This window comes from Syngnathoides biaculeatus, chromosome 1 (assembly GCF_019802595.1).
Source record: "Syngnathoides biaculeatus isolate LvHL_M chromosome 1, ASM1980259v1, whole genome shotgun sequence".
NCBI classification, from domain to species: Eukaryota; Metazoa; Chordata; class Actinopteri; order Syngnathiformes; family Syngnathidae; genus Syngnathoides; species Syngnathoides biaculeatus.
Genome location: NC_084640.1, coordinates 11,032,190 through 11,060,132, shown reverse-complemented (window position 1 = coordinate 11,060,132; position 27,943 = coordinate 11,032,190). Strand labels below are relative to the sequence as shown.

The 27,943-nt window shown below is 44.4% G+C and overlaps 1 protein-coding gene across 6 annotated transcripts in view; it reads right to left on the bottom strand.

Annotated features, from left to right (window-relative positions):
• The window catches only part of adcy2b (adenylate cyclase 2b (brain)), a 35,137-nt gene extending 17,921 nt beyond the window's left edge, over window positions 1-17,216 (bottom strand). The window contains exons 1-10 of one of the 6 annotated variants that reach the window (XM_061815868.1): window positions 16,756-17,216; window positions 9,522-9,719; window positions 6,593-6,754; window positions 5,099-5,248; window positions 3,740-3,888; window positions 3,187-3,298; window positions 3,063-3,117; window positions 1,742-1,856; window positions 940-1,098; window positions 482-614 (exon numbers count right to left, since the gene is read on the bottom strand). In XM_061815868.1, the coding sequence (XP_061671852.1) occupies window positions 482-614; window positions 940-1,098; window positions 1,742-1,856; window positions 3,063-3,117; window positions 3,187-3,298; window positions 3,740-3,888; window positions 5,099-5,248; window positions 6,593-6,754; window positions 9,522-9,719; window positions 16,756-17,025 (1,503 nt within the window). In that variant the 5' untranslated portion in view covers window positions 17,026-17,216. Of the gene's footprint in view, window positions 1-481; window positions 615-939; window positions 1,099-1,728; window positions 1,857-3,062; window positions 3,118-3,186; window positions 3,299-3,739; window positions 3,889-5,098; window positions 5,249-6,592; window positions 6,755-6,881; window positions 7,305-9,521; window positions 9,720-16,755 lie in introns of those variants that run through there. The other 5 variants (XM_061815850.1, XM_061815857.1, XM_061815865.1 and 2 more) reach the window with 5 other exon arrangements.
• Between the last annotated feature and the right edge of the window lie 10,727 nt (window positions 17,217-27,943).

The window sequence follows — 27,943 nt, the reverse complement described above, 5'->3', positions numbered from 1 at the left end:
AAGAATATAGCAGTATAGGCTTCCTTTCCGCTTGCTAGGCTAAAATGATTGACATTCAAGACTTCAAAATGAAATGTCTGTCAGACACAACATAATGGTGACCACTCGCTAGTAAAGCAGCAATGTCTTTGTAATAAAGTCCCGGATGAAAATAGAACCTAACTAACTCCTGCATTGTCATTGTTGCGTAGAAATGCAAACTGAAATGAATAACGGTCTTTTATACATGCACACGTGCAACGGACTAGTTGCTCATTACAATGAGAAAGTTTCTCATTAAAATGAGAAACTAACTCATTACAATGAGAAACAAGTTAGCTCCGTAGATAATCTTTTGTTTATTTTTTTTTCTTTTTAACGTCATAACACCCAATTAAGGAAGAAGACAGTGAGGCAAATGTCTTTTGCATCACGACAAAACAAAACACGTTTGCCCCCCACCCCCATTCGCAGACTTTTAAAAAAAAAAATTTTCTCTCACTTTGGGATTGATGACCAGAAAGGTGGCCACTCCGTGTTCCTTCAGGTAAGAGTCCCGACTCTGTCCGTCTCCCGGCTCCACCTTATAGGAGCCCTTCAGGTACTCCAGCGTCACCGAAGAAATGTGCACCCTCCTGCGGAAGAGAAGCTCATATTTGGTATCCCTGACAACTTTTAACTTGCGTAACCGCCCTAAACAGTCCATTTTGTTTCCCTTGGAACAGAAGTAGATGAAGATGCCTGTGTTACTTTTCAGATTGCCGTCACCAAACGGAACAAAACATTAGCAAGCCTTTGAAACAAAAGTCTTGGCACCGCGAGAGTGTCAGAGACAAATTCCGGAATTCACCCTTGGATTGTCAAAAGGCATGGATTAAGAACACATACGCCACTTTCCATGTCTTCAGCACGCCTACCGTGCCTAATGTCGTGTGACTTGTGTGTGTGCGTGTGTCATACCCTGGCACACCTCCCGCCTCCATGTGATTGGCGAGCGTCACGTCATGTGACCACACGTCGTACTGCCACTTGCGGAGGCCGATCACGCCGCACAGGACGTTCCCGGAGTGAACGCCCACGCGCATGTTAATGTCGACCCTGGTGGCATCTCGAACCTTCCTGAAGATGCGAGCAACAATTTTTTTTAAAGGGGAGAAGGGGAGCCCCCCCACAGATCAAGAAAACTTGCAGATTAGGTTCTTTGAAGACTGCCTATTGTCCCTAGACGTGAATGTGAGTGTGAATGGCTGTATGTCTACACGCGGGTGTGTCTCCAGATCCAGGTTGGACCTACTTGGCTGGGATACACTCCAGGCCGCCCACGCCCAAAATGCGGGCAAGCACCACAGAAAATTGACGTTTGCGATCCAACTGATTGTTCGCCGCAAAGCCTGCAAAATGACCCGGAAAAAGATTCCGTGCAATACAAAGCGAACGCTTCAAAAATGATATAAATGTGAAATCTATCGACTGCATCTTTCGTTTAATCAGATTTACAATGCTACAGAATGTTTTGTTTGTTTGAAGTGATTAATATTTGTTTGGACCAGGCCTCGGCTTATCATAATGCATTCACATTTTGTTTACTTGAGAGTTCAAACAGAGCTCAAATCAACTCTGGCTTTCTTCCTGCTCTGACTGGTGTCCGCGCATGTGTGTGTGTGTGTGTGAGAGTGAGCGCATGAGATAGAGAGAGAGGAAAGAGGACGAGAGCACAATAGAGCGAGAGAGAAAGATTTGGTATTTTACTTGATGGCCTCACACATGTCCAAGCCCATCTTCACACAGTTCCTCGCGTGGTGAGGCAGAGATTCCGGCAGACCAGACACACAATAATAGCAGTCTCCCAGGATCTTGATCCGCATGCACTCGTTTTCCTATTGGAAAGACAAAAGGGACAAAACGCTGTGGTTGAAATTGTGCAGCTTTCTGTCAAAACTGTGCAGATTATTTCCTGCTCTTTCTCCATCTAGACAAGTGCGTCTAAACATTATTATACCAAGTCCGTAAAAAAAAAAAAAAAAAAAAAAAAAATCAAGATATGGTTACATAGTAGGCCCAAATGTTTACCAAAAAACAAAGCAGCATTCATAGATGTTATTTCCATTCATCCTGAAGGCCGACATCGGTCCGCATCGCAGCTCGCGGCCGCATCTTACGTAACGGCGCCTTCCCTTCGCCGGCGGGCCCCAGGCGTCCGGAGCCTGACTCAAGCGCTCAGACATCGGCCCACGTGCCTTGGGGGGGCCGAGGGTAGCCGCGGGACAGAGGGGAAAGATATATTGATTGACCTTCATTTGATCGACGGCGCGAGACTGACTCGCTCCTTGTTTATTTTTTATTTTTTTAAATATAATTAACTAGATTGTTCTCAAAGGAGATCAGGCAGTACCAAACGACAAACAAAGCCATTCTGTTACGCCTTTAATGATCATGTACTTTGAAACCTCAAAGGAAACAAAAACATTCTCCGAGGCTTTCACATTTGCCACCTGTTGAAATCATTCTGAGATGAGATCTGATTTGTGTGATATAGTATGCATTGCAACATATTGAAAGAAATTTAGCTTTTTTTAAAAAAAAAATTAATGTGTCTTAATAGATGGGATTTTTTTTTTTAAAGAAAAGAATAATCAGAATAACTAAGACCTGTCACGAACCAACGGTGCACGGGCGGACCCAAATGCAGGACTCCAAGACGAGGACATGATGTTCAGTGGGTTTTACTATAAACGAAAGTTGTGCACGACAACACAGTCCAGGAAGGCAGGATCCAAAACACAAGAAATAATGTCCGATAACTTTGAGTCAACTAAAGAGCATAACCAAAAGCGTGACTGGATTGGTGCAGTGCAGTGGTGGAGTAACCCTGGACGCGGGAAAGCATACGCAAGAAAACTGGTAAAAACCAGTGACAAAACTCCAACTTAAATACATTGTCTAATCACAGTGCCTCAGTATGTAAAACTAACATTAAATACACCAAATGAAGGTCAAATAACATCATTTTGTGTTTTAAAAAATGCATATTGTCATAATAATGATGAAATTAAATGTGATCGGGTGGCTGGTCCAGAGCGTACCTCGCCTCTGGCCAAAAGTCGACTTTGTTATTCGACCCCGATGAGGACGAACCCTCTAGAAAAACGGAAGGGATGACGGATCATCAACATGAAATGTGGGCTGAAGAACATTTCGTGATGGTACCTTTGCGATCTGGTCGAACTTTCCAAAGAGTTCATTGAGCATGTGGACGAGCTCCCCCGGTGCGCAGTCGCTGGCCAGCCTGGTGAAGCCCACGATGTCCGCGTAAAGAATACTGCGGGAATCGGCGACAAACGGCAAACGTGAGACATCCCACCATTAATCCTGATCCGCTACTTATCCTTCCTCCTACTCTATTGCTTGGAACTTGAAGATCACTTAAGGCCATTGTCATTTTCTTCCTATGTTTAGGAAATCAGGTTTTTCAAGGATATTCCCTGGAGAGCCTCTCACGATAAGCCTTAATGATTGTACCCGGCTCGGATTCATACATGAAAAGGGCGGGGGTGGTGGTGGTGGGGTAACAAAGTGACCTTAGCCTACAATGAAGGCAGATTAACTCTGATTTGATATTGTCCACGGCAACAATAGGAATAAGAAGATTGGATGCGGGGAGGGAAAGATGGAGGAAAAAGACGGAGGCGAGGAAATAAAAGGTGACCGAAGATGAGAGGAGGTCGGAGGAAGAAAGAGGAGAGACGACAACGAAAGTCACCTGACGTTGGTGTGGCGCTGCACGTAGAGGTTGTGGAAGTTGTTGCCGCTCTCGGTGCGGCCGAACTTCGGGCCCTGAAGCCGCTGGATGATCTCGGCTTTCATCACTCGGGCGATGTGAGACGGCAACAGCGACAAGAGCAGACGCTCCTGCGGGAGGAGAGGACCGGAGACGTGCTCGGCAAAAGGAAAAGAGGGCCATCCAACCCGTGGCTCATCGTGTCTCAAACATGGCGGAGCCAGTGTGTTGGGATATTCATATTTGCAGATGAATGCAATGAACCCCGAGCATCAGAATTGTGCAAAAAATGAACCATTAGCGCTCTCTGCACTGTAGCGAGTGGAGGTATCGGATGAGTTAGTGTTGTGTAACAGCTAAAAGTGTAAGGATTTTTTTTTTTTTTTTGGGGGGGGGATAGGGGGGCTTTAATATAGGTGTTTCAGGCTGAACTTTCAAACACGTGTGTGTGTGTGCGCATGTGTAGGTGCAAGCATGCCTGCATGCCACAGAGACCGAGTGGCCGCCTCGGGGGGGGTGTGACTCATAAATGCAGCTCAGAGCACGAAGGGTCATTACACCGTTCACTCACACCACGGACTCATTTCCTAAAAACCAGCGGAAAATTAACAAGATTGAGAGGTTGCGGGGTGCCGGGCCCGCTCCAAAAATAGACAACTTTACCACCCGCTTCACTGCACTCCACTCTTATTACCAGCGTGTTTGATAAATGGACCAAAAGTGAAATTAAGTGAATGCTGGGTAATGAATGGGATGCTGTGCCATTTGGCTTTCGCGGCGCAATTGCTGGATTGTGTACTTACGCGTTAATGCATCACATATACAGTGAAGAAAATAAGTATTTGTACACCCTGCAATATTGCAAGTTCTCCCACTTAGAAATCATGGAAGCGGTCTGAAATGTTCATCGTAGGATGATTTCCAAGTGGGAGAACTTACAATAGAGCAGGGTGTTCAAATACTTATTTTCTTCACTGTACCTGTTCAATTGGTTGAACTTGTGTATGAACGTCTTGTGTGGTGATTGGTGCACTGTGACTGGCTGGTGTACCCAAAGTTTTCCACAAACATTCCAGCTCCCAATCAGGCAAAGCGCAATAGAAATTGATGCATAGTCAAGACTTATTCCCACGTGAGTGTACTTTCAATTCATAATTTCCTTCGATTTCTCATGCTAAAACGCGTGGTGAATGTCAAGATTTTAATGTCAAGCAAATGTCAGCGAATAAATGCCCTTTTCTGTACGGTATGTAATGCAGAATAACACAAGTAACCTTAACGGAACCGAATTGTCCCGCTGGGATCAATAGTCTTCCCGATATGAATCCGACGTGTTCGTACCTGCTGGTGCTTCTCGAACTCCAGCTTGATGGGGGACTTGATGCAGTTGCAGGTGTCCTGGTAGGTCTGCTTGAGGGCCAGGTCCATCAGGTGCTTGTGGTACGCCCCCGCTAAGTTACCGCAGGTGAAGATGATCACGTTGGCCAGGATCTGCGTGCGCAAATAGAAAGAAGACGGCGGCGTTGAAAAACGGCGCTCCGAGGTGACGCATGTTTTGCCGCCGCCCGCCTACACGATTACCTTGGAAAACGAGATAAGCGCGTACACTTCAAGCGCGCTTTTCCACCACTGTGTCACCCTCGGGCTCTTTTAACTGCGGCCCTGCATATCAATAGGTTGCGCTTTGGTCCTGGAGCCGAGGGGCAGCAAGCTTCTCTGGACACGTTTTTATTGTGAGCGCGTGACTTTGGCAACGCTGTGTGAAAGTCTGGCCAGCCATGACACCCCCCCCTCCCCCACACACACACACACACACCTCCCACCCCCTCCCTCTCTGGGCTTAATATGACATTTAGTGTCTTTATAGAGACAAACAGCGGTTAGCTCCGTGCTCTTTATTTAAAAAAGAAAATGTTTGATTTGGATAAGTGGACATAATTCACCATAATTAAGTTTTTGTTCTAGACACACTAAGTACCCTGATACTGCATTATCGGGACTAAGTACTGCGGTACCTAAGATTGAAAAGTTTCATTTGTTTTCATGACATTCACTTTTGAATGTATAAAAAAAAACACAACCAAGGGTTGTATGGTGAAATACAAACAATAAAAAAATAATAACACAAAGTAAATCTTGTGTTCTGGATCCTGCCTTGTTGGACTGTGTTGTCGCGCACAACTTTCGTTTCTAATAAAACTCACTGAACATCATGTCCTCGTCATGGAATCCTGCCTTTGAGTCCGCCCGTGCACGGTTGGTTCGTGAGAGAACGAACTGGCCAGACATGGACCCAGCGGACTCAAAGGTGATTGACGCAAAACCTCTAGGCCAGTTTGTCCCCAGAGCAGTGGCCACACTCCTCTTGGCCGTGGTCCAGCCTGGCTCATGACAATCCAAGCTGCTGTTGTTCATTTACCGTGGGCTTAGTTCAGTGTGAGCGTCGTCTCCATGCTCCTTGCGAGTGTTTTTTCATTGTGGATTCACGTTTGAGCGTTTCCAATTCAATAAATAACTGAAAAATTGTGAAGTCGGGAAGCCTGGATCTAAGTAGTTAAGTATTGATTTCCTGGATGGCTACTAATGTGGACCACGATGACCCGTGCATCTTAAGTGGGAATTCAGCCGTACCCCATGGAAAAGAGTAAAATGCGGAACACTTGTTCTCTGTGGCTCAAGTAAAGATTAAATCTTCCCATATTATAGAATAGATGTAAAAATTGTGAACAAAATTACAATTAACAAGTAATTTGAGTATTTCAAAATAGGTTACTTATCAATCCAAACAGCCACCCCCCCACCCCCCGGTAGATAGAAGGGTTCAAAACCCCTGACCTGCCAGACGAGGGCTTCCACGTCCTTGGCGGCGGAGGCCAAACAGATGCTGAGGGTGACGGTGTGGGACAAGCAGGTGAGCGCGCTGGCCAAGATGGCGCCTCTCATGGAGAAGGGCAGCATGGTGTACACGACAAATACGATGAACAGGAAGAAGGAGACCTGAAAACACACAAAGGCGGCAAGGTGGCCACACGCTGAACCGCACGAGTTTGGTGTCTGAATCGAGATCATCACAAGAAATTCCAGAGTTTCTCTTTTCATCTTCCGGCAAGCATTCTCTGCTTACCGACTGACATCGTAAAGCAAAAGTAGAACTGACGTCGACCTCAAACGCTGTAAACTGCGAGACTTTTTTCACCCCCACCGCCCGAAATTCTATAAATGCCAGCTCTCATCAAAGTCCGACTTCTGACATTGTCCTTGTGGACTTCCTCTGTGGTCAGCCCACCCTTTCCTGTTGTGATGGGGACCGTCACAGACGGGTCACCGCTGCAACCAGATGAACTCTGACCTTCCTGCCTCGACTGTCTGTTGTCTTCCTGTTGTCTTTCGGCGTCTGCTAAGGGTGACAGCGACTTGGCACGGGTGACCGAGGCGTGACACATGCTGCGTCTACATTTACTACGCCGCAATATATCAAGCACAAAGAAGTGCCCATTATTGAGGTAAGTGATTGTTGAGCTTGACTGACTTGCATCTCCTGAGGACCAGAACGCAAACACTATAGACAGAAAGAGGTGTTTGGTGTAGGCATTCTGTTGCCAGGGGAACGCACACTGCAAAGAAGGCTAACGTCAGAGCGGCGGCGGCGGCGGCGGAGCCTTGTCCTGTAGATGGAGAGTGCAGTTTGGGGTAATTTTGCTGGAATTGACGTTGGCAGTCCAATTTCAGGCACGTCACTCCCCGTCCCCCTCCCAAGCCGGCTAGGTGCATTTCATCTCCGCCGCGGATCCCACCTGAATGCTAATACGGCCTCCAACACCTCCAGAATGCCGGTGTGGCCCACATCACCTGGTCTCATCCACCTTGATTAGCTCCCACTCCCGATATCAGCGCCCCTGATCGCAGAAACCTGCGCTGAGGTTCCACACTATTCTGCTCTCTATCTTGACACCTGAACACGGGCATTCGCAATGGCTTGGAGGCTAATGCTGTGTGTCACTAAGACTTCATTTCTTGTGGTACAGTTGATACCCTGAACAGGACTTTGGCAAAAACTGGTATCGTACAAATGACTGTGTAGTCGGGACAAGGAGTTTAGATTTCGCTAAGGTTGACATCAAGATGATGATAGCCGACATCAAATCATTCGAGGACGTCATTGGTCTTTTCCCCAGTTCTTAACTCGCCTTGCGAGCATTTGCCTACAAACAAACGTGTGCTCATTCATGATCATCCAATCACATTGAGACACTCACTCATCCAATCACATTCACACACGTTCCCAGCCTCACAGATAGTGACAATTTGTAAAACCAGTTCGACCAATCCACAAAAACACAAATGCAAGGTGGGGTGAACTGGGGTGGGCTGACTAGGAGGAGGAAGACGAGCTTGCCGTGTGTGTCTGCAGGATGAAAGCTTCAGCAAAACAATAGCGGTGGGTGACATCTTGGAGAAGTGACAGTATATTGTCTGTCTTTTCACTATTACAGGATTTTGTTCGAATTCCCTGACGGCTGACGGCCATTTAGGCTGTTTGTCAGCTTTCTTTTGCTTTTCTCCTTGGGTGTTTCATAGCATTTTGCCCGTCTTTTTTTCTTTTCAAATAAAATACTTCTACACGCTTGAGGCAGCGTTATTGCCAAAATGTGATTCAGCATTGACCAAAACAACATTTTGAGACCATTGAAAACTCACATAAAAATTTCCAAATGCGTTTGTAAACCAGGCTGTTTGTAAATGTTTCAATGGAAGCGCAACAACGTGGAGTCTTCTGCGTCCAGGCCCTGCTCAGAAATCGAATAAAGCTCAATGCTAAGAAATTGAATAAAGCCCCCGACTAAAAGGTTAATGGCGCTGGATGGGAGCTCGGACTGCACGTGGACACGACCGACTCTGGCATTCCTCTCGCGCACTCTGTTTGACAGCCGTGCATTAGTCTGTTTGCGCGTTTGTTTTGTGCGTGTGTGCACGCGCGCAGGTGAGCAAGCAAGAAGTCGACATGCTGCTTTCTTTGTTTTCTTCTTTCAGACCTTTACGTTATTAGCTCTGTGGGCTCCAGTAATCGCCATCTGGGTAACCCGCTGACAGGAAGCTGCAGTTTTGTGCAATTTTGCTTCCTTCTTCCTCTTTCTTTCCTCGTTTCATCCATTTCCTGCCCCGGTGATCCAATACTTTTGCTTATAACAAGTAGATACGTCCAGTGAGTGAGCAATAGACTCGATTAATAATTCAAATTGATTATGCTCCCACAGGTGGCTGATGATAAAAATATCTCCTGTGATGAAGGACTTTGGCTGGGGGGGGAGAAGAAGAATAGTCGCTAGGAGGAGAGGAAATTTGGACGTGTATGCAGGGGGTGGGGATTGGGGGGGGGTGATGGCGGCAGGTGCAGGGAGGACGGGATTTGATGAATATGTGGAGACAAGGCGTGAGATGGAGAGAAAATAGGATTCCAGAGACAGCGAGCAAAGAGGAGTCTGGCGCAGAGGACGAATGTGTCTGACTGCTCCTCTGCTCGCATCAGACCCAATTAACACTTGTCACATATGGAATTAATTTAGACGCACACACACACTCACACGCATCACGTGAATGCCAGGCTGATGTGTAAAAACGGGACTTATCTGAATGCCGGTCGGCGTCTAATAGAAGCGCAATATTGCTGACGTGATTGAAGCCGACACTTTTATCGCGAGCCGTCTCCGCTCTTGCGTCTCTATGCGTCGCGACGCAAACAAACGGGCTCTTTTGGACGGCTTACCTGGTCCCAGGGACTGAGGATCCCTCCGGAGAACATGAACAGGTAACCCATGGTGACCAGACACGCCCATATTAGGAGGGAGAAGAGGCGGAGCATGCGCTTGAAAATGGACTCGATGCAGACGAGGATGAAGATGGACAGGAAGAGGAACAGGGCCGTGGGCACCGTGATCAGAAAGGTCAGATGGTCCTCGGTCTTCTGAGAAGTGAGAAATAAGAGACGGGGGGAGGATAAGATAGAGGTTAGCTCACAGTGGCCATATTTTTTAGGTTATATATTGATTATGGACATACACAATATCACCAAAAATTACAGTATGTCATTCACGTCAGCACACCAACTGAACGCCACAAATTTATCGACGCACTGCAACGGAAAAACTGCGACCCTGAGGTCTTGCACGTACCTCACCGAAATCACGTCACTGGCCGGAAGTGCCGGTCAAACAAAGCATTGTTCAATGCTAAGTCGTTTGGAGACGACACGAAAATATGTCTCCCAGAGTTTTGTCCGATACTCTTAAACATTTAGAAGGTGATAATAAATGAAGGTACGTGGAAAAATGAGAGACACTTGGCATAGAGGACCCAGATTAAATGCCGAAGTCGATGTTTTCGCCGATAAGAAATTGGACTGTTAACCCGCTTCTGCTTGTCTTGCACAACTGGATGTACGCATGGATCTGGTGAGTAAGTCGTCGAGATTTACACGGAAGAGTTTGAAAGCGTAGAAAAGTCTGGGCGCGTACAAATACTTCGTTGCTGGATCTGCTCTCAATCAAGAATAAATCCCACATAGTGATGGGGCCACTTTCAATGCATATACCAATATTTCAATTAATTGACCCCTGGTTTTACACAAACTCGCATTCATTAACTATTAACTTCAGCCCCCGTACACGGAAGTGTGTTGCGGCCACATGTTAACCTACGTAAACCTTTGTGTGACCGACGGTTTATTTTCTTTTATTAGAAACGCACTGGACTCATTTGAGAACGATACATATTTAAGAAAAAAACAACATCTGCGGGGAGAGGTTACCGAAGTTTAACGTGTGGCTGCAACACGCTTCCGTGTACGTTGGAGACGACTCCATGTCTTTTTTTTTTTTTTTAACGCATTGTTCTCAAATGAGCCAACTTGGCATTATAAATACTTCTTGGAAATTTTAGATGAAGAAAAATGAAGTGATCGCTACACAGGCGTGTGCATATTTTTGGGGCACCATCCATCATGTTTAATTGTTGAAATCCATAAATTTTTTTCTGGAATTTTGATCTGGTATTCCATAGAATGACCTCTCTGAATATCTGTGTCGTCTGTTGTAACAACCAACAGCACAACAAGTCTCGGGCATTGTGTATATTCTGCTCCGGTTTAATGTCCCCCACACTGTCGAGCAGCTCTTTTTGACCGGCAATATGGCGCTGTGAAAATGGTGACGTCACGTACACGAGCTCTATTGGGTTTCGAGGCTCCACAGAGAATATATGGCACCATGTTATTTTCCGTCAAATCACAAAAACGTGGGAAAATTGTCATGGAGTGTGGCAATAATGATGGGAGTGGATCGACCCCCTTTTTTTCTTTTTTTTTTTACTATTTTTTAAACACATTTGGAAAGTTGAAGTTTTGTCCGGCATAGATCTATCTATCATGAGCGCAAAGACTCTAAATTGTTACCATAACAGCCAATTGAACAGAGTGCAGCTTTTTCACCTTTGATCTGGCAACTAAGCGTCGACTTACTGTGCTCTCTCTCTGGTTCGCTAGCTTTTTTTTTAATTCTTTCTTTCTTTTCGCATGCTAATGAGAACAGGCGGTCCTCGCAGGGACAGAGGCGCAATATGACACAAACAGATGAACAGATCGGCAAACAGACAGACGGTCTGAGCCCGGAGAATGTGCTAGGGCATCACTTCTGCCCTGGCGCCGTCAAAGTCAGCAAATTTTGACGCCGTCGACGCACGCGCCCGCGCGCACTCACTGTCCAATTAATGCACTTGAAACATTTGGCTAAGCAGAATTTTCTCACCGCCCGTTAACTTCCTCGTGTGAAAATAAGCCATCACATATGTCAGCAGAGGTGGCAAACGTAGACTCTCTCAAAAGAAATATGGATGCAACCTTTGCAAAAAGTAAATAAAATTAAATTAAATATACAAGTATAAATTTAAAAATATATTTTTTTTTATAACCAATGATATATAATGCCCATTTTAATGACTTAAAAAAAAAAACCTTTCTACTCCAAATGTTTTACCTCTTAACTTTCATACTGCTCTTTCTAAGAAAATAAAAAAGCCATAAAGATAGCAGACTGTAAGATGCAGCTGTGGCTGCTTTAGATACACAATTTGTAACTCTCAGTCTTATTTTTAGTTTGATCGTAAACTTCAAATGGGAGCGGCAATAAACGACTTGAAGGCTCTTTTTGGGGATTTGTTCGCGAGGCTGCCAACTGCTGCTTGTTTGTGAAGCGAATTAAGTCACCGCCACCACACCATAGTGGCCATATATCACATTTTTGCTGGCAAGTCAACCCCCCCCCCCAAAAAAAAAAAAAAACAGCCTAACAACAGCTCGTATCACGAAAACGTCCAGTGGCACTTGCATAGGTATTTGTTACGTTCCACCATTTGCGTGTCGGCGTTTAGAACTTTCTCATCAAAGAGACGTCCTCCAGTGACTAATTTGGCTCCGCGACCAAAGAGCGAGCGGGAGATGAAGTCTTGCGAAGTGAGTCGGTGTAATGTGGCTTCTGTAAGGTACTATGAGTCACGGTCTGGCACCGGGGGTCCCGCGGGATCCGACTACTGACGCCACTGCGCTCTTTCCAGCTCAAGTGCACAATAGAGACCTGATGAGGATGGAAGTAAGACTCCGCGCTCAGACCACACGCTCCAACAGAGTCTTTTGGCGCTGACATTTTTTTGGGCTAATGTCTCCGATCTCAATGTTTTCCATAAGTCATTTCTTACTGGTATTAAACAGAAGACTGTATTGGGCACAGGTGTCAAACTCAAGGCCCCGGGGCAAGATCCGGCCCGCCACAAGATTTTAGGTGGCCCGCAAAGGCAAATCATTTGTCAACTTCCATGATTCTTGTGAAAATCTGTACCAAGATTTCAAATAGTCATATATCATAAATGATAATGTTGAGCTATCAATGAGCGTTTTTGTGTTACCAAACATGAACAATGGTTAAAAAAGCCTTTACCCTGGGTTGCTGATCCCCAAAATAATTCAGACATTTTGTGTGTAAATATGATGAGGCGATTAAAGATATAATTCAAAGTCATAACAGATTTCTGAGGGAAAACTGTGTGACCCGCGACAAAAATGAGTTTGACAACCCTGGTTGTAGGAGAAAGAGAAGCAGCAGCAATGCTAACTTCGGATTTAGCTGTGAAATTAGCGCAGGTGAGACACTTTGAAAGTACTGTGGAACTTTATGCTGTAAATGAATGTCATAGGAACCATTAAAAAAAAAAGTGAACATCAAAATCTCAATCTTTATGAGCTTAATAGAAATGAATGTAAACATTCCAAAATTTAAATTAATCAAATAGTTATCTGGTTGACATGCACATATGTCGACTTTTGCAAAACAGCTACGCGTAACTTTTAATTTCGGCAAAGAAAACAGACAAAACGATCGGAATCAATTTCACAATATGTTCGATAGAAGAAAGGAGCTCGGTTGGATTAAACGCACGCGCAGAGTCAATTGCGCCAAACATTTCCAAACGCCACCGATCAATTTTAACCAAATCTCCGGAGGTACAAGCGTTCGCTAATAATCCCACGGTGCCACAGTTCCCAGTGTTTGTTCAATAAAAAAAAAAAAAAAAAAGAATGATGAAATCAATTGTGAATATTATGAAAACGATGGCCGTTTTTTAGTTTATTGAGTCACGGCAATCGATATCCATCGATGTGGCGAAGTGTGCTGCAGAAGCCGCTGGAGGGATCTCTACGGCATCACGCTTTAGGCGCGCACGTGCATGTAAACAAATCTCAACAATTTCAAGGGATTTATTTTGGCCCTGAAAATTGTTGATAAGCTCAAGAAGGAAATGAGACACTTCCTTGGGCAAACACACCCCAACGACAAGCACGTACGAGCGGCTTTGTACAGAATGGGGCGGAGGGCTCCGCATCGCCGTCGGGTCCGAACTCACTCACTGGTCCGCTAATTGCGTTCCTTCATTTAAGGAGCATTAGCGCTGCTTCGAAACAGTTTCTGTTGGTTCCCAGACTTTAAAAAAAAAAGTACATCCTTCCCTTCTCTAAACTACTCCTCCATCTATTCCTGCTATTCTTCTTTTGGTCCAGCTCGACTAACAACAAGTCTGGATAACTACGCAGTCCTGGTCCGTGGTGCCAAATTGGAAAAGTAATGAATGGGATTTATGTACATGCGCAAAGGGTAATACAGCGCAAATACAAGGACAACCCAATTCCCCTCCCGGGAGCAAGACTATTATGGAGCTGAGGTGAATGCAAAACAAATTCTGTAATGATGCAGTTTACAAAAGGCGATAAAAAAACAAAACATTACATGCCTTTGTATGTAATTCCATTAAAAAAAAAAAAAAAAAAAAACATCGCTTCATAGACAATGGCTTGTGTTTACGGTGCGAACAATGGCGGTTCTCTTGACAAAAGCGCCAACGCTTGCGTGGCCGTGAACTGCGCTCTCACGCCGCCTCTCGAGCCACTTGGCAATCCCGGCGTTGCCGTTTTAAAGTGGCGCTTCACAAGTCTCTCGGCTTGCCGCGCACAATGAGGCGCGCGCTCTTTTTGGGCTTTAGTGGCGTTTTTTCGCCCGTTTCGAAAATGACAATTAAAAATAGAAGCGCGGTCATCTCTTATGTACGCTGCAAAAAAAAAAAAAAAAAGATTTCTCAAATTAAGGCAGAATGCTGGTTGCTTCTTTGTCATGGTATTTCTTTTTACCAGGCAGTGTCGAGCACGTTTTTTCCCCTTAAATATCAAAGTACAAGTCGTTATTGATATTTTATTACTGGTTCTGAGGAATACAGTACACGGGTGCCGTGAGATACGAGTGAAGCCACTTATGAGTTTTCCGAAATAGGAACCACGTCGGGGAAGTCCGCTTGGCTTAGTGCTAAGGATCCAAAATGCCATAGACAGGCTAAGAAAGTACCGTAATTTCCGACCTACAGAGTGCACCTGATTATGAACTGCACCCAGTACATTTGTGAAGGAAATACCATTCCATACATACATAAGCCCCACCTGTGCGCCCACATTGAAACATGAGATATTTACAAAGACGGTACACAGAAAGAGTTTTCAAAGTTTTAATAGCTTAGCTTAGTTTAACAAAGCAACAACACGGTAGCACGAACAGGGCCGGTTAAAAAAATAACCTACCTAAATCACTGAGACGTGGCAGTAACACAGCAGCTAATGCTAGCATGGAGCTAACAGGGTAAAAAAAAAAAAAAACATACAGGTAAAAATCTTTGAGACACGGCAGTAACACAACAGCAACACGCTAGCACAGTGCAAACGCTAGTCCACCGCTAACAGGGCCGGTAAAAAAAACAAAAAAAAAAAAACGTAAAAGTCACTTCCTTGGCACATATATTCATTCCACCGGTCTGACTCGTACCTTAACCACTCGAGCGCCCCCTTGCGGCCGTGAGAAAAAAATGCACAAATTAGCTGCATTACTGCATAAGCCGCAGGTTTGAAAGTGTGTGAAAAAAGTTGCGTCTTATAGGCCGGAAATTACGGTAATTGTGCGACAAGTACAAATGGTGAGGCAATACATGTAGATAAACAATATAACAAGTCTCACAAGAATATTTTTTGCATACTTTGTGAAGAATGATTCATATTTCTGCACCTTAATGAATTGTGACGGATCAATGGCATTTCAGTTCATTCCAACGGGGAAAGATGATTATTTCAAGTTACAATCACGGAAGGGACCACTGGAACACGCCTTTTATTCTGCGCAGTACATTCTACTGGCTGCGGTGAGACTACCTGCTGTCCAATGTTCCCCCCAACGTGCAGCCACATGCTCAACTCTCATGAACTCGTCTGCTCCCGCGAACAACAAAACTCGCCACGCATGCTCCGACACGGCCGACAATCGCTCGGAGCAGAAAGTTGAGTGATTTATGCTTCTGCGAAGAACTGTAAAGTATTTGGCCCTAAACACAGACACGCAACACAGAGAGTCAGATATCCATTTCCTGTCCAGTTGACACCCTCAAAACAGGTTCCGGTCCCTTCAAAAATAACACAGTGATGGACCGAAGGCCCAAGTTCATTCAACTTTTAGATTGCGCTATCAGGAGAGCTGCTGCCTTGCCGTGGGATTCGTACACCCCCCCACCCCCCTTGATACGCCGAGGCAAAACTAATTCCCGACAGCTCACAGTCACCGTTGGCCCATTTTACATGGAAATATGGAGCAATATGGGTGCCAAAAGCTATTTAATACGGGCTGGGCAGCACTGTTATGGATTATTATGGGGGATTTACTCGCTCAGGGTACAGGAAAAAAAAAAAAAAGTCATATTTCATACCCTGTAAAAGAAATATTCATGATTACAATAAATTCTTTACCGCTTTAAATTATGATATTAAATCACTCTTTAAATTTTGACTTTAACAGACTGGATTTTAGGTGATATTATTTATTTCTCTTAATTTTTTTCAACATTTTTTTTCCCAAACAGGACTTGTATTTGTAATGTTCATATAAATTCAATTACATTTTATTTATAGTGCATTTTTTTTCAGGGCAGGGGGTCGGGATTCATAATGAGGCATGCAAAAATACTGTGCATTATGTGGTACATGGGTATCATAATATAAAATAAATAATTGAATGAAATCGCACTTATATAGTGCTCTTCATTTTTTTGTGGCGATTTCAAAAGAGCATCCGGAACAGTGTGTGAAGCAAATGTAATAAAGAGTTTAAAGAGGCAACAAAGCTCATGCCCCCAAAACGATCTCAAAGCAAACCTCGGAGAACACACACACATGCACACACGCACGCACACAACCCCGCACGGGCACACAGACACACACGCACGCACACACTGTAAACTAAGCGGTTCAGTTTGAAACTGAAGCTGTCACTGAATGAACCCCAAGACAGCGAGCATGCACGCAAGCGTAGTTAAGCCCGAAGCCCCACCGGGCCCCCCCCCAGTTTCCCGTCCAGTGGCCGCTCACTCACCAGCCCCGAGGCGAAGAAGACCACCAGCAGCGCCAGGCAGGTTCCCATGACGATGAGCAGCAGGAAGACGATGAGCGGATGCTGCTGGCTCATCCTGTAGTAGGACTCGTACAGCCAGTCCTGGCGCTTCTCGCCCTCGGCGCGCGCCTCGCCCCCCGGGAAACCCGGGCAGCCCTCGGCTCCCGGGCCGTCGGGCCCCTCGCCGCTCTCGCCCCCATCGCTCTTCTCCAGCAGGTAGCGTCCCCGGGTCCACAGAGCCTCCTCCCACATGGGTGCGACGTCTTCCGGGGGCGGGGGCCGCCCGAAAGAACTTTGGCTGTGGCTGATGCACAGATGAGTGGACGAAGATGCCGGCACTTCCTCCCGCCCGGGGCTTCCCTCACATCCTCTCAGGACAGCATTACTGAACCTCTTCTGTGTGTGTGTGTTTTGGAGGGGTGGGGTTGGGAGGGGGGGGTGGCTCTTCTCTTGCAGGAGGTGGCCCCTCTCGGTCTCGCGTCCTCTTTCTCGCTGCACCGTGCGACTCGGCCGAGGTGCAGATGAGGACTGGGAGGCAGTGACTGTGTGGAGCTGCAAGGGAGGGGGGTGGGGGTGGGTGGGAAAAGTGTGAAAGGCAGAGAGGGTGTGTACCAATGTGGTGGGGGGAGAGAGAGATTGTGTGCATGTGTAGTCCAGAAACAGAAGATGGTGTGAAACTGGCTGAGAAGAGGATGGGAGGGTGAAGGGAGGGGGGGGGGGGGGCAAAGAAGATAACAGTGTGTTATGTGCGTGCAAAAAAGTCATTTGAAAATGAACGGCTGAGACAAGTTGTGTAAAAAGTCCTTTGAAAATGAGCGGGTGAGACAAGTTGTAACAATTCTGCTAAAGCACAAAGGTGGCAAAAGTACTCACACTATGTACTTAACGAGGAGGACAGATCTTCTGCTTTTCCTTTCGGCTTGTCCCGATAGGGGTCGCCACACCGTCTCATCTTTTTCCATGTAAGCCCATCTCGTGCATCTTGCATAAAAAAAAAAAAAAAATCGGGCTCATGGAGAGATACTGAAATAAAAATGGAAACTTTCAAATGTGCATGAGAACAGAAGTACACTCCCCCCCATCATTTTTGGATGACTCAACACAACAGTAAAAAAAAAAAAAAAAAGGACAGCTGGCTCACGTTAGCACAGGTATTTATGCCATCAAAACGATACATTTCCATTATTTTGCCAAAGTTGTGACCTGACGAAAAAAAAACTAAACAGAAAAATGAAAAAAAATGGACCTGGTAATGATAATAATTGAAAAATACATCCCACCTGTTTGTCTTTTCAGGGATAAAAAAACCTGCCACAAATTACAAAAATCTACTAATAATTCATACCCCATGATCATAAAGCACCAACACCTTGCATCTCATGTACTCAACCATAAAGCCATATTACATAGATACATAAATGTACATTCTGTAATGATTAAAAAAAAACACCTTCACAAATCACATGAAGTCATGAACGTCAACTTCTGGTATTCCATCCATCCATTTTCTTTGCCGCTTATCCTCATGAGGGTCGTGGGGAGTGCTGGAGCCTATCCCAGGTGTCAACGGGCAGGAGGCGGGGTACGCCCTGAACTGGTTGCCGGCCAATCGCAGGGCACATTGAGACAAACAGCCGCACTCACAATCACACCTAGGGGCAATTTAGAGTGTCCAATTTATGTTGCATGTTTTTGGGGATGTGGGAGGAAACCGGAGCGCCTGGAGAGAACCCACACCAGCACGGGGAGAACATGTAAACTCCACACAAGGTAGGGCCGGGATCGAACCTGGGTCCTCAGAACTGTGAGGCCAAGGCTTTACCAGCTGACCCACCGTGCCGCCCGTATTTATACACATTATTAGGGAATTCGGTAGCGGTAAAACAGCAAAATAAACTACATAGGCAACTGGTATCTGCATCAGGAGGGAAGCAGAAATATAAATACAACTTCAATTTGGACAGTGCATGGGGTGCATTCAAGGACTGACTTTATCACTCATTAGTTTGTGTGTTATTAAAACTGTTGTCATCACCGGGGGTGTTGAAAAAATAAAAAGTTGTTACTGTATACTTATACTGACAGTGCTAAAAACAGTAGTGCGGCAACCTGATAAGATGAAAAGCGGGCAAAAAAAAAGAAGAAAAGAATGGAGAGGAAGAGGAAAGGGAAACAAAGTCAGGAAGGTAAAAGAGAGCAAAGGAGTGGTGGAGGAAGAAGAGCGGAGCTTCAAAAAGTGGGAAAAAGGTGCTAATGAGGGAAAATGGTGAAGTGTGATGATAACTCGTGTCAGAGGAAAAGTAGACCAGAGCCAAGGATGTTCAAAAAAAAAAAAAAAAAAAGAGCAAAAAGAAGAAATCAATCATTAAAAAGTCATAGGTTGTAATCAGAAGTAAAAAAAAAAAAAAGCATTTTAGCATCATTCTACTTGTGTGCACTGAATTCTCTTCGAGCGTAGTAGTACGTGGCCTTGAAGGTAGATGTCAGGGATAGGGAATAAATACTCAAATATGTAGCGCAAAACAAATTAGAGGAATATGAAAGATAAGTCTGTTTCCGTTTTGTATTCATTCCAACGTTTCTAGTGGTTAAGGGAAAAAAACCCCCAAGACTGTTTATTAAAATAAATGGTATTCAAAATATGTGGGTGAGGAGCTGAAGGGGGTAGTGTGGGGGGGGCGAATTCCACGGTGATCCTCCCACCACATGCTGAAAACGTTGAATGTCAAAATGGAGGCGGCACGAAGACGGCTTTATAAGCATTGATGAGAATATATCGATTGAGCCTCGCGATCGATGACCTCCGTGGTTCATTTCCACCCCGGCAACATTCAGCCCGCCGACGCTGAAAGTAAATAAGCGCGTTTGCGTCGCCAAACTTCCTGGAAATCAATCCAGCCGTGTCAAAAAGCCACACAGCGGGAACTTTTCTGGGCATTCGGCATCCAGCTGGTCAGAGTAATGGCTGCAATGAGCTCTTTTTAAATTTTTCTTTTTTTTTTTGGCGCAGATATGACAGATGTTGTCCTATTTCTCCGCGGCGGGGCGACGGGATCACCCCCGTCTCGATCTGATTATTTATTTGAAATATTAAATTCAGATTTGCACACGGGCCAGGGATACAGAGATGTTAAATTGGCCGGGTTTTCATCTTCCTATTTTTAGTTTTGTGTGTATAAATACTCTCAAAAGGCACAGTTACATACAGCATGACAATGCATACATATATTTGTCTAAAAATATCCTTTTTTCAATATTCCTGCATTTACCAAATAGAATTTTGTCATCCTAATTGACCTAAAACAGTAGAGATTTCGTGTGATTTCATATCAGAGTCAACAAAAAAGGGTATATATAATATAGTATATATAATATAGTTTATATAATAGTATAATTTATAAAATGTAAACAGTTTGTACATTATGATTAATTCATCACGGCTCCTTCAGGTTTGCGCAACTTTGCCACCAGGCAAAGTGTAATAAAGTCTCACAAACAGACACGTTTCACTCATCCACTGAAAGTAGCTAATAATCTGTAATATTGGTCATTTTTTGCAGAGGATTAAGAATACATGCCTGAGTGTTGCCATATAATCTGTCTGTGTGTGTTGCCGCACTGTTCAAATTTCAGTTCCTTCAAACATCATCACATAAAAGCTGCCTTTGCCCAACTATGGCGTTTTGCATCGTTTATTAGCACTAAGCTAAGTGACTCTGACTATTTGAGGAAATATGGTATGCACAAGGCGGCACGGCCTCACAGTTCTGAGGTCCTGGGTTCGATCCTGGACCCGCCTGTGTGGAGTTTGCATGTTCTCCCCGTGCCTGGATGAGTTTTCTCCGGGCACTCCGGTTTCCTCACACATCCCAAAAACATGGAACATTAATTGGATGCTCTAAATTGCCCCTAGGTGTAATTCTGAGTGCGGCTGATCGTCTCTATGTGCCCCTGCGATTGGCTGTCGACCACTTCAGGGTGTACCCCGCCTCCTGCTTGTTGACAGCTGGGATAGGCTCCAGCACTCCCCGCGACCCTCGTGAGGATAAGCGGCGAAGAAAATGGATGGATGGATGGATAAACAGTTTGTAGATCATGATTAAATCATCACGGCTACATGAGGTTTGCGCAACTTTGCCACCAGGCAAAATGTAATAAAGTCTCACAAACAGACACATTTCACTCATCTACAGAAAGTAGCTAATAATACATATTGATCATTTTTTTTGTTGCCATATTGTCTGTCTGTGTGTGTTGCCGCACTGTTCATATTTAAGTTGCTTCGAACATAATTGCATAAAGGTCACCTTTTCCCAACTACGGCGTTCTGCATCATTTATTAGCACGAAGCAAAGTGACTCTGATTATTTGAGGAAATATGGTATGCAGAGCAAATCAATACACAATAATTTAGATTCTGGTGCCAGTCTGCAATTGTGACGCAGTGATGGAATTTAACTTTGAGCTGGGGGGCTGCCCCCCTACCAAAAAAAAAAAAAAAAGTCCGACTACATATGTTCAATCTGCATACGCCTTTTAGTCTCCTGCTGCCTTTCCTTGAATGAGCATATGTGAGGCGAGCTAATTGGGCCTGCTTTGATGAAGCAAAAACCACGTTAATGAACTGGTTGACACACGCGCACACACACCAAGCATTCACGGGTGAGTGTGTGTGCATTTGTGAGACAGTTTGAACTGTGACTCATCTTGCTTTATTCAACGTGTCCTTGTCTCACTGCGATAAACGATTTTCATGGGCCATTGAGCCATTTTGCTCAAATGAAGAGACACACACACACACACACACACACACACACATGCCCAGACACACATTTACATGCTGTCAAACATTTACATGTGGTAACACACGTTTACACTCACACACAAATCCAGACATGCATACACACAGCGACACAAACACAGTCATTGCCCTTAATGCACACACAGCTACATACACCCAGACACAGTTACCACAGTTACAGATGCACACACTTGGACAAACACACCCAGATGCATACACACAGTCACACACATACACATTAATATAAATTTGCACATTTATACAGTACAAGTGCATATGTAATGGTGTGATGTTGTGCGCTATAATAGGAACAGGACGTGGAAGCGCACTTTTCTTTTGAAAAGGAGCACTTTCTTTGTCATTTATTCTTTTTTGTTCTTTTCAACATCACTGTAGGGGGGGAAAGTGCCGTTGAATTGTTATTGGTGGTGGTAGGCTGCGTGTTTCATTTTGAAGGCACTCTTACCGTGCGGCCGGACGAAGTACTTCCTCTTGTTTGTGAGATTCCCGAGTGTGAGAGTTTCGAAAGTAATTGCGACGTGAAATCTGTGAACATCCGTGAATGTGTCTCTCCTTTATAATACAGAGAGAGGATTAAAACCACATCAATGAAAATGGCAGAAACTTTGTCACGGAATTTCGAATGTTGGAAGAAGAAAAAGGAAACTTAAGAGGCGCTTAAAGCTCCAAATGGCCTCAAAATCTCAGTCAGACTTCCATCAAGGAAAAATGAAGTGGAAATGATGCCCACCCCCAGCATACTAGCAGATATTTACAGCTAAGGTGCATCATTTTTCACGGTCAAATCAAAGCAAGTGCCCGATCGAAAAACGACCCGCGACCCAACACAATCGCCCCCCCATAGCCTCATTAATTGACCCCCCCCCCCCATAGCCTCATTAATTGAGGCAACAATGAGCGACGCGCTTCGAAACCGCATTCCGCCAATGTCCTGAATGGGTGTCACGTTGCTATAAACGGAGCGAGCGCGCTCCACATAAGCTTTATAAACTTTGTCCCCGACAGGTGCGGCGGGGTTGAGCCCCCGTCCCCCCAGCACGCACGTACGTAACAGAGCGGTGACAGAATGGGACCGCGCGGAGGAAGCGTTGCTGCTGATACTCAATCAAACAGCCTCCCACACAGAGTCACAGTGCCAGATTAGAGGACAAGGCGGCTACGGAGGGGCCGGGAGGTGGGGGATGCTGCCTTCAAGTGCTGCGGGAAATTGCACCGCTCTCAATTAAATCAGAAGTTGAAATATTCAGCATTTTGAATGTAGACCATATACATTAGGATGGAAATGTCGCGTGTGCCCTCGACACTGATATGGAAAAAAGCGGTGGCGCAACCGACCACAGACCTCGACAGGAAAACATCATTGAGTGCAAGAAGAACAGGCAGAGATCTTTTTTTCACACGCTTTCAACCCGGCTAAATTGTGCATTTTTTTCTAACAGCCGCAAGGGGGGCACTCGAGCGAAAAAGGTAAGAGTGAGACCGGTGGAATATATGTGCCGAGGAACTAACTTTTACCGGTCAGGCCCTGTTAGCGCTGCGCTAGTGTGTTACTCCCATGTCTCAGTGATACTCTCTGTGTACTCTGTCTTTGTAACTATCTTGTGTTTCAAGGTGATCACTTGCGGCTTTTACACAGCTGCAGCGTATGAATGCACCAAATGGTATTTCCTTTACGAATGTACCAGGTGAGGCTTATAACCAGGTGCGCTCTGTAGGCCGGGAATTACGGTAACTAAATGTTAGTAATAGTTACCACCGAAGAGACGCTATGTCTACGAGTGTTGTTCTATGGTCTCTTTGCGTGTGCAACCGCTCCCTATGGATCAAAACAGCATTTATTTGAAGGGTTATAACTACTGTATTATCTATGATCACTTGCATTAGCCCATCTATGGCCTTTCAAGTCACTTGTTGGCAATAAGATAAAGAATATGAAAATAATTCATTTGACGGCATTGAGATCTTGGAGGTGCAAGTTCTTCCACATATAACCAAATCTGTAAGTCATAAATTACTTGGTTAATATATCTGCTTCCATTTTTACTCGGTCCGGTCTGCATGCATGTCGATCTTGTATGCTGACATTTCCTACGCTAGAGCAGTCTGATCAATGTGAAATTGCATTCCATTTTTTTTTTTTTTTTTAACCGCTGATTATTTCTCTTCCTGACATCCAATAAAAGCCTCTTCAGCCGACCCATTGAGGCGATTCGCTCGGCGCGCTTGGTAACAATGTGGTGCGGCGTCTATCCCGGATAAAGAGGCAGGCCTATTAAGCGTTTTTATATATATATATATATAATATATATATATATATATATATATTTTTTTTATAGAGGCTAGAATGATGAGCGCAAAGCAAAAGAGATGAAGAACACCTTGGAAAACGCACTCAATAATTATCTCTGTGTTGCGCCATAGAGGACGAATGAAGAAATTCATAAACCTGAAGAGTAAGCCTTATGAAAGTGATGGGCTTCGATTAAGTGTGCTCGTTTACAAAATTTACGACTCAAAAAAAAAAACACGTCTGTTACACATGCACGAGATATACATTTCAATATGCTAATTTCGCCTGTACAACATGAACATTACAAATATGTTTTTGGTGTGATTTTTTTGTTTGGTTAACCAACTACAGTGCTTGTAACCATAAAGCCTCTACAAGGGAAAAAAAAAAGATTATTTACAGTTTAGTATTTAAAAACATACCGTAAAGCACAGGTGTCAAACTCAAGGCCCGGGGCCCAGAGCCGGCCCGCCACGTGATTTTATGTGGCCCGCGAAGGCAAATCTACTTCCATGATTCTTGTCCAAATCTGTGCCAAAATTTCATATTGTCATGTCATATGAATGATAACAATTGAGATATTGCGGCCCCATCTCAGCCATCTGAGGGAAACCATTACGACAATGTGGCCCCCGGCAAAAACGAATTTGGCACCCCTGCTGTAATAGCACAAATATGTTAGAAATTAAAACGTGCATGCATCATCATTTCATGCTTCAGTGCCCATTAACGTCGTCATTTTGCTGTGTATATTTTGGCCACCATGGGCAGTATAATACAATTATGCACAATGGAGAAGCTCTTATCTGAAAGCTGCAATAATATTAGTTGTTTTTTTACAGAGGATAAAGAATACATGCCTGTGAGTACCGTTCTATTTGTTTGTCTATGTGTATTGAGGAGCCCTTTTAATCAAATATTGTCATGTCATGTCATTATCTAAGCCGCTTATCCTCGCAAGGGGGACAGCAGGAGCCTATCCTAGCTAGCTTCGGGCGAAAGGCGGACTACACTCTGAACTGGTCGCCAGTCAGTCGCAGGGCAGATACCGACATCATCACTGAGCGGGAATCGATCCCACGCTGCCCGCACCAAAGGCAGGTGTGTTGTACCACTACACCAGCATCAGTGACTTTTTAATTAAATATTCCTTCCCCAAAATATATTAACTATTAGTTTTCTCAGACTGTATTTTGTTTGATAATTCATTGAACAACTTCAACTCGGAGTATAACACATAGCTTGAGGCAACCAGTGAGCCTCCTTTTTGAAGTTTTGATCGATGAATCCGCTGTTTATTTTGAAAATAGTACAATTAATTTGTGTATCCACCTGTTGACAAGTACAAGCGTTGTGTTCAAGTGAACAGGCCCAGATTTACACAAAGTAAATGTGAAAAAAAAATTGTGACAGAATAATCCTTATTTGGGTAAAAATGCAAACTCTTTAAGACATTATTGTTTGGCGATTTTTTTCAGGCAAAATATTCGACGCGCTTTGGCTCGGTAAAGGTTGCGGAAGAGTCCTATGGACAATCTTTCATGGCAATCAACAGAGGAAATCAATGAGACGTCTCCCAACACAAAGGTCAAACAAACGACGGGCACATTCGGAACGTGAAGGGGGCGATATCGAGGATTTGATTGCAAAGGCAAATTGCGACTAACGAATTAGCGATCGCGCGCGCTGGCAATTACGGCGCCCACCTTGATGGGAGTGGGGGGTGGGGCCTGTCGACAGCGCGCACAACTGTGATTAAAGCGCATGGAGGCCGGCTCTAAATGCAGCAATCAACGAAGCAAAACAAAGAGAGCGAACATACACTTTGGAAATTCCTGAAGGGGAACTCCGATACCTTCTGAAATGAATGTAATGATTTAACGTGTATTTATCCTGAGCCTTTGCGCATAACAAAACAAATCAGATGCGACTTTCTAGTGCTTTGGAATTTGAGTGAAAGCTGTTCAAAAATGCTTTATTTTAATTTCCTGTAGTGAAAATCTGGCTAAGTGGATTATCTGAAAGCTAAGAAAATGTGGTTGAACTTAACATTTTGTTTGATTACACGACCTTTCCGACTGAATCTCTATGGATACATTTCAGAATACTAAGTAAAGTATGTGATAAAGTGGGTACAACTTCATTTTTCAGAGGATAGGAACTGCACCTTCCCCCAAAGAAGAGTAAATTCATACCACACTGCCACACAAGATTTGTAATTGGCAGTGCATACCACAGGGCGGCAACGTAGCACTTAAAATAGATGATCATAAATTACCAACATTATGCATCTGAGCTCAGGATGCACGTTATTGAAAATGAATGGATTGCAGGATGCATCTAGCAAGTACACAGTCATGAACCGACGTTACATAAACGACTGTATTCAGTACGGCAATTATTCAAAACAAACAGCCTTCACGTGGGGCTCATCAATAGTATTGGTTGGCATGCTAAGCACGCATTTTCTTCAATGAAACAACGCCATAGGCTGAATAAATTAAGTTCCTCGCCTTCTCAGTGTATTTCCTTGGCCCTAACATGGCACCCGAGCAACATTTTATGAGACAGGGCTTTGACCAGACCATGAAATTTGGAATCACATAACCGGCTGACAAAAAGATCGGCAAATATGCGTGGGTTGAATGTAAATTCTCCTTTAATTATAATTATTTCACATTTCCTTGGCAAAAGGATGATGAAAATTTCCCTACTGAGTGCTGCAGAGCAACTACACCATCCACTTGCCAATCGAGACATCTTGAAAGGCCTGATGGGATACAACTGCGACTACACATTTCTGATTTAATTATTCGTCAGCCCAAGACGTGTGCAGTTTTAAGTACCACGACACGTCACACGCTAGTGTGCTCCATTACGACGGAGCCCAATTTGCAATGAGCAAAAAAATGTATGCGCCTAACTCCTAATCAAAGGCTGCACAGCACTTTTCAAGCAAGAGTCCAGTTTGAAACGAGCTTTCTTCTTAGCTCCAATTTCTGGATTATTATTGGACCGTTGAAAAGCTATTGACTCGTGTTGTTTGTTCTCGCTTTGAGCATCCATTAATCCATTTTGGTATTTTTCCATTTTCACACTCATTCTAGTTAGGATCACCGTGAAATTGGAGCCTATTCCGACGGATTTTGGGCGAGGCATGGACTGGCCACCAGCCAGCCAATTGCAGAACGCGTATTACTATTATGAATCGGCGGCACACCCACCAAAATTCATATTGATTTATCATATTATGAGGTGCACAGAGCAAATTTATGGATAACTAGTTTAAAAATCCGAGGTCAAGGATAATATTTGTTCAAGTTACTATAAAAGATGTTTGGTTATAATAATAATAAAATAAATAAATAATAATACTAAATAAGAAGTTCAAATTGTGGAATAGAATTCAACAAGAATCATGATTTGCTGTCAGAGGCCACATAAAATGAGGTGTGGGGAGGCACATGTGGCTCTCGGGCCTCGAGCTTGTCAACTGTGACAACACTTTTGCACGTTGCTGTGGTGGACTCAGCCAAAACAAAGCACAAGTGCCTCACCTGGTGGTCAACAGAAGAATCACACTTTGACCCCAGCAACTTTATCAATCATACAGGACCAAATTTTGAAAATACTTCCATAGTGCACACTATGGAACATTTACTTGTTATGATCTTATATACAAATACTTGGATCTCTGGAACAAAGTTAAACAACTAAGTAGATCATATGTCCATCCATCCATTTTCTTTGCCGCTTATCCTCACGAGGGTCCCCGTGAGTGCTGGAGCCTATCCCCAGCGGTCAACGGGCAGGAGCCAGGGTACACCCTGACCTGGTTGCCACTCAATCAAAGGGCACACGGAGACAGACAACAGTCACACTCACAATCACACCTTGGGGCAATTTAGCGTCCCCAATTAATGTTGCATGTTTTTTGGGATGTGGGAGGAAACCGGAGTCCCTGGAGAAAACCCACACAGACATGGGGAGAAGATGCAAACTCCACACAGGCGGGGCCGGGATCGCAGAACTGCGAGGGTAATGCTTAACCAGCTGAT